The sequence below is a fragment of the Trachurus trachurus genome, assembly GCF_905171665.1.
Source record: "Trachurus trachurus genome assembly, chromosome: 19".
Classification (NCBI taxonomy): domain Eukaryota; kingdom Metazoa; phylum Chordata; class Actinopteri; order Carangiformes; family Carangidae; genus Trachurus; species Trachurus trachurus.
In genome coordinates, this window is record NC_139913.1 from 1,100,047 (window position 1) to 1,111,680 (window position 11,634).

The following is an 11,634-nucleotide window of genomic DNA, read 5'->3' on the forward strand; positions in this document are numbered from 1 at the left end:
GAATGAGTTTTAAGAGTGTAGAATGTGTTTAACAGCACTGAGTGAAAACCTGGGGACGGGACTAAAATGTGAATTTTAACCAAAATATAATTAGGTTTTAATTAAAAAAAATGTTATATAAGTGTAGATATAATATGAAGTCACACTAATATGCAAAAAAAAAGAGATTTTAGAAGGATTTTATTCATTATGCATTGTGGTAAACTATAGCGTTTGGCTGTGGGGACATGCAACAAAGGCTGTTTCAGTGCTTTGAAAGCCTTTTTATAGTAATTAAAAATGATATATCTTTAATTTCTACAGTGATTCATGTGTATGGTGCTTTGTTTATTAATTAAATGCAATTTATATTATATTATTACATGTTTTTATAGGCTACATTTAATATGCTGGGGACAGAAATGGCGCTCTTTTGGTGGATTGTCATTATTATAATATTATCATCAGCTCTCAGTTCTGTGTTCACCTCCTCAGTGTCACACACTCACTGATACAAACACCGTGTGTGTGTGTGTGTGTGTGTGTGTGTGTGTGTGTGTGTGTGTGTGTGTGTGTGTGTGTGTGTGTGTGTGTGTGTGTTCGGTCCAACCCGTCACGTTACGTCACGCCCCCTCCTCGCGCTGTTCCGAGGGACGGCCGGTGCTGTGACGTCACACGGTGGTTTTATAGGGCGTCCCGCTCCGTCGGTCGGTGTGTGTAGCCTAGTAGGTGTGTGTGAAGTGTGTGTGTATAGATGTGTAGTAGCTAATTGTCGTCAACATGAGCAGCGCGAGGACGATGAGGCGGCTCGCGGTGACTGTTTGTAAACGTCATCATCATCATCATCATCATCGGTCGGTGGGAATCATCGGAGCTCCTTTCTCCAAGGGACAGGTGTGTGTGTGTGTGTGTGTGTGTGTGTGTGTGTGTGTGTGTGTGTGTGTGTGTTCCTGTCAATACTATGAATTCAATGTAGTTTCATATCTGTTATATTATTCTCCACCCAGACCTTCAACAGTCTTTTGGTTTTATTTTGTATTTAAAAAGAAAAGAAAAGGAGATTTTTTTTTTTTTAAAAAGCACAAAAAAAAGAATTGAGTCAAATTAAAACACTAAAGTCTCGTTTACATTCAGTTTGACCTTGTTAACTTCATCATTATTCATCATTTTGACGTGTCAATTGTAAAACAACGTAACTTGTTATATGAACTCTGTTGGGACAACGTGAGACGGTCCAGAGGTCAGAGGTCAGAGCTGCCCCCCCCCTTACAAAGGCAAAGTGCAGTTTCTGCATTTTATTTTTTTCAATCAAAAGTGTGGCATATTCTCTTCAATCTGGTAGAATTTGATATCAGTTCTGCTAAAACCTCCAGAGTTATTGGGCTTTTTACTTTACTGTCCATCCAAAAAAGCAAAGTGCAGTATCTGCAAAGAGTAACTGTACTCCCTACATCCCATAATTTACTCTCCATTGGAGTAAAACCAAGGCAAACTGCAGTATCTACCATAAAATGGTCAAAATTGGTCAGAAAGACAAACTACAAAATACATTGAATTCAACATTGATTCAACAATTTATTCAGCTCATTCAGCTTTCAGCATTCGCCCGTATTTCCTTCAGGAAATGCATTCTCTAGTTTACTCTATGATTCCATTGGAGTAAAACCAAGGCAAAGTGCCGTATCTGCCATAAAACGGTCAAAATTGGTCAAAAAGACAAACTACAAAATACATTCAAATCATACATTTAATTCAGCATTGTTTCAACAACTTATTCAGCTCATTCAGCTTCCAGCTTTCACCCGTATTTCCTTCAGGAAATGCATTCTCTAGTTTACTCTATACCAAGACAAAGTGCCATATCTGCCATAAAACGGTCAACATTGGTCAGAAAGACAAACTACAAAATACATTTAATTCAGTCCACCTTTAATCTAATCACTTATAGACTTGGTAGTTATTCATTCATCATTTGATGCTTCAACCTGACGATGAAAAACACTAAAAGCTGTTTTTGTGGAAGTTTTTTAGCTTCAACACTTCAGGTTTCGCTGCATCGACTGTGATTAATGAGGAATGATGAGCATTAATGATCTCTACAGTGTGTTACAGTGTGTGTGTGTGTGTGTGTGTGTCCCAGCCCAGGGGGGGGGTGGAGCAGGGTCCAGACCTGATCCGAGCTGCAGGACTCGTTCACAAGCTGCAGGAACAAGGTGAGAGAGAGAGAGAGAGAGAGAGAGTCACGTGGTGCGTTCACTGACCTCGGTCCTTCTATCGATCATTACTGTTATTGATGCTGATGGCTGTGATCAGCTGCAGCCGCTGGCACCGCTTAATCTGGGATGTTAAAGCTGGTGAGACTTACAGCTGAGCAGGATCAGTGTGTGTGTGTGTGTGTGTGTGTGTGTGTGTGTGTGTGTGTGTGTGTGTGTGTGTGTGTGTGTCTGTGTGTGTGTTCACACGTGAGCTGAGTCATGCTGCACACACACACACACACACACATATTTATTAATGGAAACACAGCAGACGAGATCAGAGCGACCTTGATCCTCAACACACAGAAATAGATCAGAGTGTGTGTGTGTGTGTGTGTGTGTGTGTGTGTGTGTGTGTGTGTGTGTGTGTGTGTGTGTGTGTTCATTCACAGTCAGAAGAAACTAACTGATCTGATCATGTTGAGTTTCATAAACAACTTCAAGGTTTTATTTATTCATTTTTATTAATTTCTAATAAAACTTTATTAATTTTCCACAGAGACAAATGAGTTAACGCCACGTTTCTATGACAACATCATTATAAACTTATTGTTACATCGTCATTACATCGAAGACATGAAGAACAAAAGTAAATTCTGTGATTCTCTAATGAGTCATCGTTTCACTGTAAAACAACACGGGACAAATAAACGTTAACTTTTCCTGTGGAACTTGAACTCATCACACGTTTGTTCACTGAGACAAAACTTCAGTGTGTCGTTGTTGTCGAAGGTCACAAACATCAATCTGTAACTGGGACGAGTAAAGGCATAGTATGTAGATATATAACATTATATTATATTATAATATATTCAACAGCACACACACTGTCAATGTTCACACACAGAGGGAATTCTGGGAAATAAACCAGTGACAGACAGAGCTCACAGAGAAACAAAGTCAAGAAATATTAATATTATTATTATTATACAGTCGCCCATAAAGTTAAAATAAAATACTGTTATTAATTAGATTTATTGCTTTGTTTTGTTTTTATTGTAACAAAGCAAAGTGTATAAAGACAGATACAGCTCATAACTAATGTGAACTAATTGATTTATTCTTGATAAAGTTTATATCTTCTCTAAACTTTATTGATCGATCTCTTCCAAACAAATCTCCATGAAAATTAAACCACAATGAACCTTTATGAAAAGAGGAATGTGTCTGAAAACAAAGTTATTCCAACTTTATGGCCATTTTAACTTTAATTTTTTTTATATTTATTTCAAGTTGTTTTGACAGTTTTATATAGTTTTAATCTGTGAAGTTTCTAAACCAATGACAATAAATAAATATGATATATAATATTATTCATATATGAATATTGTATTGTATTAATATTATAGTTTTACATCTTGGTGAGTGTTTCTCTGCCCGGCAACAGTCCAGTTCTTTAATGTCATGTGTGTGTGTGTGTGTGCAGGTTGTGCAGTGAAGGATTAAAAGCAAAGTGTATAAAGACAGATACGTCTCATAACTAATGTGAACTAATGTGATTTATTCTTGATAAAGTTTATATCTTCTCTAAACTTTATTGATCAATCTCATCCAAACAAATCTCCATGAAAATTAAACCACAATGAACCTTTATGTAAAGAGGAATGTGTAGTGAGTATTTTTATAACTGTCGATACATTTTCATTTTTATATAGGCCTAATATTTAGATTTATTTCATGTTTTGACAGTTTTATGTAGTTTTAATCTGTGAAGTTTGTAAACCAATAACAATAAATAAATACAATATTAATATAATGTTAATAATTATTGTTATTAATTATTATTAATATTGTTTTGTATTAATATTATAGTTTTACATCCTGGTGAGCGTTTCTCTGGTCTTTAATGTCATGTGTGTGTGTGTGTGTGTGTGTGTGCAGGTTGTGCAGTGAAGGATTATGGGAACTTGGTGTTCGATGAGGTCGTCGACGACAAACCCATCGGATTGGTCAAGAGCGCGAGGGCGGTGGGAGGAGCCAATCAGAGGCTGTCGGAGGCCGTGACGCGCGTGAAGAGGGACGGACACACGAGCCTGATGCTGGGAGGAGACCACAGGTCAGTCAAGTAGACACACGTCCAGTAGCAACAGAAGCTTCCACCTGTCAATCATCCACCAGGACTCACAGACTGGAGGTCGTTGTGACATCATCAGGCCCCGCCCACATGTGGAGATCAGTCAACCAGATGTGATGAGCAGCGTTGAGTCTGGCCGCAGGAGTTTGAACAAACTACATTTCTAAAAGCAGCTTCATCAACTACTTTTACTCATGTTATGTCCAAATTCCAGACTTTTTCCAGACCCTAATTTCCAGACTTCTCGGTAAAAAAAAATCAAATAATTTGTGATATTTGACTAAATAGTTGTGCATTATATAAAAAAATCATGCAATGAATCATTTGTTTTCATTATTCTGAATGTGTATGCCTTTATGTAACCAAATCATTTCCAGGAGATTGTAGCTATAGCTACAGTAGCACATACAAAATAATGAACCCAGATAACTTCTGATAAGACCAAACCAGATAAGTATTAAGATCATGTATAAATGTATAAAATCTAATTCTATACTTTCCATACTTGCATAGGAACCCTGATGTGGTGTTTATGAAACTAAATATAATAGTCTACAAAACATTCAGCAGAAATCTGCCTCTACACTCAGGTTTACTTGTCTGGTCGACGTCCTGTAGGTTCATCACAGACATGTTGGTGATAGAAAGAGAAAATGAAAATCCTGCCCCAACACCCAGTCGTAAAACAGTCAACAAAAAAAGTAATAATAAATACAAAGAGGACATATTGTAGATGGGTGTGAGTTGAACAACACTGTTTAAACCCGACAGGAACGGCCAATCAGAGGCTCTAACACAACAGGGCAGAATCTCTTGTTGACACATGAGCATCTCATAAAGTTTTTGTCAGACGGCCGGTTAAACTAGTTGAAATACTTGATACAGCACAAATTATGAATGTAGTTTAACAACCAGCAAGTTACAGCAGATTCTAGTTAAAGGGATAGTTCAACATTTTGGCAAATTGTTTTAGAGGGAAATACAGAGACTGTTGATGAAAAACTGTCCCTGAAGGCAACGTGCATCAGAGGTTTTGCATGAATTTCCCTCTAAAACAACTCTGTGTGGTAACGTTGTGTTATTATCTCATAGCGTGGTGAATGTGCAGCTCACAACTTGTCCACCAGAGCGTTGTGGAGTTGTTGGATTGTGTATTTGATGAGTTTGATGAGGGAAACCAATTAAGAAATCCCATAATGAGCCTCCATAGCGTAGCTCTGAGCAGCTCACGGCTCTGCTCCGCCGTTCTAAAAACAGCTTGCACCGACAATCAAAGGTAACAAACCTACTGCTATGACTATAGGGGTTATGACAATGGGCCAGTTTGACTAAATGTTTAACTATCCCTTTAAGTCTCCTCAACAGTTTGATGATTTAAGTTTAGTTGAAATTTTGAACGTTGAAGTTATGAATGAACCAACTCTCTGATTGGAGGAGGACAGATGGAGGCTGATGATGTCACTCTCTCCTCCGTCAGTCTGGCCATCGGCTCGGTGCACGGCCACGCGGCGGCGGTCGGCGAGCTGAGCGTCGTGTGGGTGGACGCCCACGCCGACATCAACACGCCGCTGAGCTCCAACACGGGGAACATGCATGGACAGCCCATGTCCTACCTGCTGCACGAGCTGAGGGACAAGGTGAGACACAGGGGGGGGGGGGGGGCACATGATCAGAAAGGTACCGGGGTTCATCAAGTCATTTAAAGCAGAAGTAAGCTGAATGTTTGTGTTAATATAAGTCTTAAATAGTTGTATCTTCCGACAGCAATCACTTCTATAGAGTGTTTGGTCTGAAACACGGGTCTGTCAGTCACTCTGCTCTGCTCTGAGCCCAGGAGAAAACTTTCCTTGTATCCTACAACCTTTATCCAATGAGGAGAGAGAACGGCATAAAGGGGCAGTCCTCTCTGTGTGTGCAGCCAAGGGATGCGCCGTGAATGTGGTGACGTAGGGACGAGGACTGTTATGGTGCGTTCAGGGCAACCCGTAACCCGTGTTTTTCCGACCTGTGAAGTCGTACCAGTTCGATCTGGTACGACTTCACGGGTCAGAAGTTACGAGTGGCCGTTATAGTGACTTTCACAGGTAAAACAGGTCGGAGAAACACGAGTGGGTTGCCTGGAACGCTACAATGTCGTAAGTTGTGACTTGAAGCTGTAATTTACGATTTCAAAAGCCTGCCTGGAACGCAGCATTAGCCAAAACGACCGGATCACTCACTTCTGCTTTAAAGGTGTACAGAAATGGCCGTTTGTCCTGTTTGTCGCGCGACTTGCGCCGAGTTGTCACGAGCTGCAACACGAGTTTACCCGAGTAAGGAAAACGAATTTGATTGGTCGTTATCGAGCGGGCGGGATATTCAAAGATTGGGGCGAGACCGAGCTCCGTGTGTGTGTGTGTGTCTCAGACGTTTGAATGACGGATGACGGATCCAATATCAGTGGCTGGTGAATCGTGTACAGGCTGACGTATAATCCGTGCGCCTGCATTATCCAATGCGAAAAAAAAAATACACACTTTCATCCGGGATTTACTCAAAAATAGAATTTTGCACAAAGTTTGGCCTACAACGTCTGAAAGATGACTTATTACATTAATTTTATGACCCAAAGTGGGCTCAAATTCAATTTTCTTTTCTGTACACCTTTAAGTCAAAGTCAGAGTCAGAGTAAATGTCTTATTCTCCACATCAATGAATGACTCTAATTGTTTGTAAATGAATGTAAGGAGCTTTTAACTCTTGTTAGTGAGAATGAACTCTTTGAAAGCAGCTGCACTGATGTGCTGCTTTTAGGGGTTAGGGTTTCCTTCTCTGACAAACACAGCTTGTGTCCAATAGGATTTTAGAAAAAGACCTGAAAGTAACCAGTACTTTTCAGCCTTCCTACTAATTAACAAATATTTGTCTTGGAAATGTATTCAAGTAAGAGTACAGTACTCAAGTAAATGTACTCCATTACTTCCTCCAGCTTCCTGTTCTACCAAACTTCTCCTGGGTGGAGCCGTGCGTCTGGGCCAGAGACCTGGTCTACGTCGGCCTGAGGGACGTCGATCCAGCAGAACAGTGAGTCCGGTCCAGGTTTTGTTTTTTTGTCACTTAAAGGGATAGTATCATTTTTTTAAAGTGGGGTTGTATGATCTACAAATAGCCCCTAAGTACTTTAATTGCAGTAGAAGACTCTCTACACTCCTCCCGTTAGCAACGCCAGCCCATAATAGCCCTGCCCAGAGATTTACAACATACAGTGTTGTGAACAGACCCAAAGAAACGGCCTATTTTCACGGCCTAAAAGAGGTTTTACCTGGAAAAAAAAACACAGTTCCATTGTTCGCTATAATATAATTTTTTCCAGCCCTTCAAAGTGCAGGAAAAACACAGTTTTTATTTGGACCGAACCAACTCACGTATCCCTCCGCCCAGGGTTAGCGCCCGCCGATCAGCAGTTGGTTAGGTCCAAATAAAAACTGTGTAGCACTTTGAGTTGCTTGAGATATACAACCGCAACGCCAGATGGGAGGAATTCCTACACAATGTAGGCTACCTTTAAATCTTTATTGACAAATTATTGCAACAACAAAAATAAATACAAACTAACTAAACAGAAAGCTGCATAACATTCTTACAGTCTTGGATTGGTTTATCCACCAATCATCATTCCAGTCCAGTATCATCATTTAGAGTCTTGTTGGGTCCATTTGTTCCCATTTTCTGTCCAGTTGTGTTTCCTGTAGCCTCAGTATGTGTCAGTTTGTCCATTAAAAAGAGTTCTTACACAGTTGTCATTCATTGATCTTTTGTTGGTGGTGTTTCCTTTGCCCAGTTTCTAGTGATTGACGAGTCTCTTCATATCCTAATATTTGCTGTAGCTCCCTACATTACATTTAAAATACAGTTATTTTTTGATATTTCCAAAAAATGTGAGAGTGGTCCACATTAAAAGATCTAGAGAAACTGTGAGAAAAACATGCACGTCAAAAAAGAAGTTTTTCCTCAGTCGATGTGAGGGTCTAAGGACAGAGGATGTTGTTGTGATGGGATGTAAAGCCCTTTGAGACAAACTGGTGGTAAAAACGGGCTATACACTGCAAAAACTCTAAATCTTTCCAAGAATATTTGTCCTTTTTCTTGCCAAAATGTCTCATTTCTAGTCAAAACTAAACTCTTTCCACTTAAAATAAGACTCATCACCTAAAAATTAACTTGTTTTTAGATCATTTTCACTTGTTTCAAACAAATATTCACTTGAAATAAGTGGAAAATCTGCCAGTGAAAGAAGGTTATTTGTGCTTGTAATAAGAAAGAAAAACTAGATTTTTCTACTTATTTCAAGTGAAAATCTGCTTGAAAGAAGTAAAAAGTGTAAAAACAAGCTACTTTTTAATGTGATGAGTCTTATTCTAAGTAGAATGAAATTTATTTTGACTAGAAATAAGACAAATATTCTTGGTAAGATATTTGAGTTTTTGCAGTGTACTAATAAAATTGCCTTGCCTACATCCTGAAGCTGCTGCTTTTATTTTGACAGCTACATCCTGCAGCTGCTGGGGGTGAAGGTGTTCTCCATGTCTCAGGTGGATCAGCTGGGCGTCTCCAGGGTGATGGAGGAGGCGTGTGACTACCTGTCGGCCAGGTAATTAAGCTCCGCCCCCTTTCCCCTCGCCGCCACCACCGCCGCACAGAACAGAAGTTTAAGACCTTTATTATTAATTTCAATAGCCTATTGATTCATTGATCAGGGGGAAGAAGCCGATTCATCTCAGCTATGACATCGACGCCATCGACCCCTCCGTTACCCCGGCAACCGGCACACCTGTAGTGGGAGGGCTGACCTACAGGGAGGGCGTGTACATCACCGAACACCTCTGTCAGACAGGTGAAGACACTGACTGTAGAGCTGCAACAACTAATCGATCAATCAAACAATAATCGATTATTAAATTAATCATCAACTATTCTGATCATCTAATAATCAGTTTGAGTAGATTTTTAATTTTAAAAAAGCTCCAGATTCTCTGATTTCAGCTTCTTAAATGTGAATATTTCTGGTTTCTTTGTTCCTTTATGACGATAAACTGAGTCTCTCTTTGGTTTGTGGACAAAACAAGACATTTGAGGACGATGTCGTCTGGTGGTTTGAGAAACACTGATTGATGCTTTTAGACATTTTATTGACCAAACAACTAATCTATTAGTAATCGACAGGTTAAAGGGATAGTTCAACATTTTGGCAAATTGGCCCATCGCCATAATCCCTATAGTCATAGCAGTAGGTTCGTTACCTTTAATTGTCGGTGCAAGCTATTTTTAGAACGGCGGAGCAGAGCCGTGAGCTGCTCAGAGCTACGCTACGGAGGCTCATTATGGGATTTCTTGGTTTCCCTCATCAAACTGATCAAATACACAATCCAACAACTCCACAACGCTCTGGTGGACAAGTTGTGAGCTGCACATTCACCACGCTATGAGATAATAACACAACGTTACCACACAGAGTTGTTTTAGAGGGAAATTCATGTAAAACCACTGATGCACGTTGCCTTCAGGGACAGTTTTTCATCAAGCAGTCTCTGTATTTCCCTCTAAAACACAGACAATTAAAGGTAACGAACCTACTGCTATGACTATAGCGATTATGGCAATGGGCCAATTTGACTAAATGTTGAACTATTCCTTTAAGCGATAATGAAAATAATCATTAGTTGCATGAAAACAAAAAGCCCAGTGTCCCTGAACGCCCCTCCGTCTGCAGGTCTGCTGTCGGCCGTGGACCTGGTGGAGGTGAACCCTCTGAGGGGGCGGAGTCAGGACGAGGTCCAGTCCACCGTCTCCACCGCCGTCGACCTGCTGCTCGGCTGCTTCGGGCGCCACCGGGGGGGAAACCACCCGTCAGACTACAACCTGCCCGACCCCTGAACGCACCACGCTCTGCCTGCCTGTCTGTCCCACTGCACCGACTGACACCTGAACGCCTCGCACGGGTCTGATCCTGTGACGTGATGTCAGTGAACTACACACGCACTGTGTTTAAAGACACTTTACAAACACGATGTCACTCACCAAGCTGCTGTTAATTACCGACGGTCTTTGAACGTCACATGAGAATAAAACGATGTCATCATGTTCGTTATTCACCATCTGGTTTTGTTTTGTCAGTTTTTAACCAAATAAAATGTTTTTTGTTTCATAAATTTGAAACAAAGTCGAGTTCACGTCAAAAACACAAAGTTTCAGGTTGATAATTAAAAACAGTTTGTGTTTTATTGATCTGATCAGAAACTTATCACAACAAATCAACAGGAAGTTCCTCAGATTCACTCGTCTCTTTACGGCAAAAACTGGAGTTCAGTCGCTCAGGTCACAGGTCAGAGGGGGAGGAGGAGTAATGGAGGAGGTAAAGGAGGGATGAAAAAGTGATGAAGAAGAGATGAAGGGGGTGTAAAGGAGGGATGAAGGAGAAATTGAGGTAAAGGAGGGATGAAGCAAAGATGAGGGACAGATGGAGGAGGGATGGAGGAGGTGTAGAAGGTGAAGGAGGGACGAAGGAGTAAAGGAGTGATGAAGGAGGGATGGAGGAGTAAAGGAGATGTAGGAGTGATGAAGGAGAGGTAGAGGAGGAGTGATGGAGATGAAGGAAGGATGAAGGAGGTAAAGGAGTGATAAAGGAGTAATGGAGGAAAGATGAGAGAGAGATGAAGGAGGTGTAGGAGGTGAAGGAGGAGGGATGAACAAGGGATGAAGGAGGTGTAAAGGAGTGATGAAGCAAAGATGAAAGACAGATGGAGGAGTGATGAAGGTTAAGGAGGTGAAGGAGTGATGAAGGAAGGATAAAGGAGGTGTAGCAGGTCTCCGTGGCGTCGTGTCGTTGCTTCAGAATCATTTCCATCTTGAGCTGAAGCCTCGACGACGGGAACAGGAAGTGTTTCCAGGGGGACGGTGAAGGGGGACGGACCTGCTGGGACTGAAGGTTCAGTCGTTTCATTTTCTGGTCACTATGACGAGGTTGTGTTTGTGTGTTTGTGTGTTTGTTTGTTTGTTTGTGTGTATTTATTTTCCTCAGCTGGATAATAAAATAATAATAATAATAATTGAATAAAAGTAAATCTAGTGCAAACAGGAAGTGATGTCATAGTTCAGAGTGATGTCACCAGGATTAAAGTGACAGAAATAAACGACTTTAAAATATTCAAACAGTTTAAACGAGATGAGAAATAATAATAGAAATAATAATAACGTCACATTTAATTTTCAGTGTTGAGACAGAAAAAGAACTGAAAGTGATTTATATTAAAGGTGTTTTCAGAACGGTGCTGCGTTCAGGTGACCACC

The 11,634-nt window shown here is 40.5% G+C and overlaps 1 protein-coding gene across 1 annotated transcript; it reads left to right on the forward strand.

Annotated features, from left to right (window-relative positions):
- The first annotated feature begins 691 nt into the window (after positions 1–691).
- On the forward strand, positions 692–10,442 carry arg1 (arginase 1). The gene is made up of 8 exons (XM_083994436.1): positions 692–873; positions 2,120–2,192; positions 4,116–4,290; positions 5,786–5,945; positions 7,277–7,371; positions 8,834–8,938; positions 9,045–9,181; positions 10,058–10,442. The coding sequence occupies exons 1-8, from the start codon at positions 760–762 to the stop codon at positions 10,219–10,221; spliced, it is 1,023 nt and encodes a 340-aa protein (XP_083850562.1). The 5' UTR covers positions 692–759; the 3' UTR covers positions 10,222–10,442.
- The last annotated feature ends 1,192 nt before the right edge of the window (positions 10,443–11,634 follow it).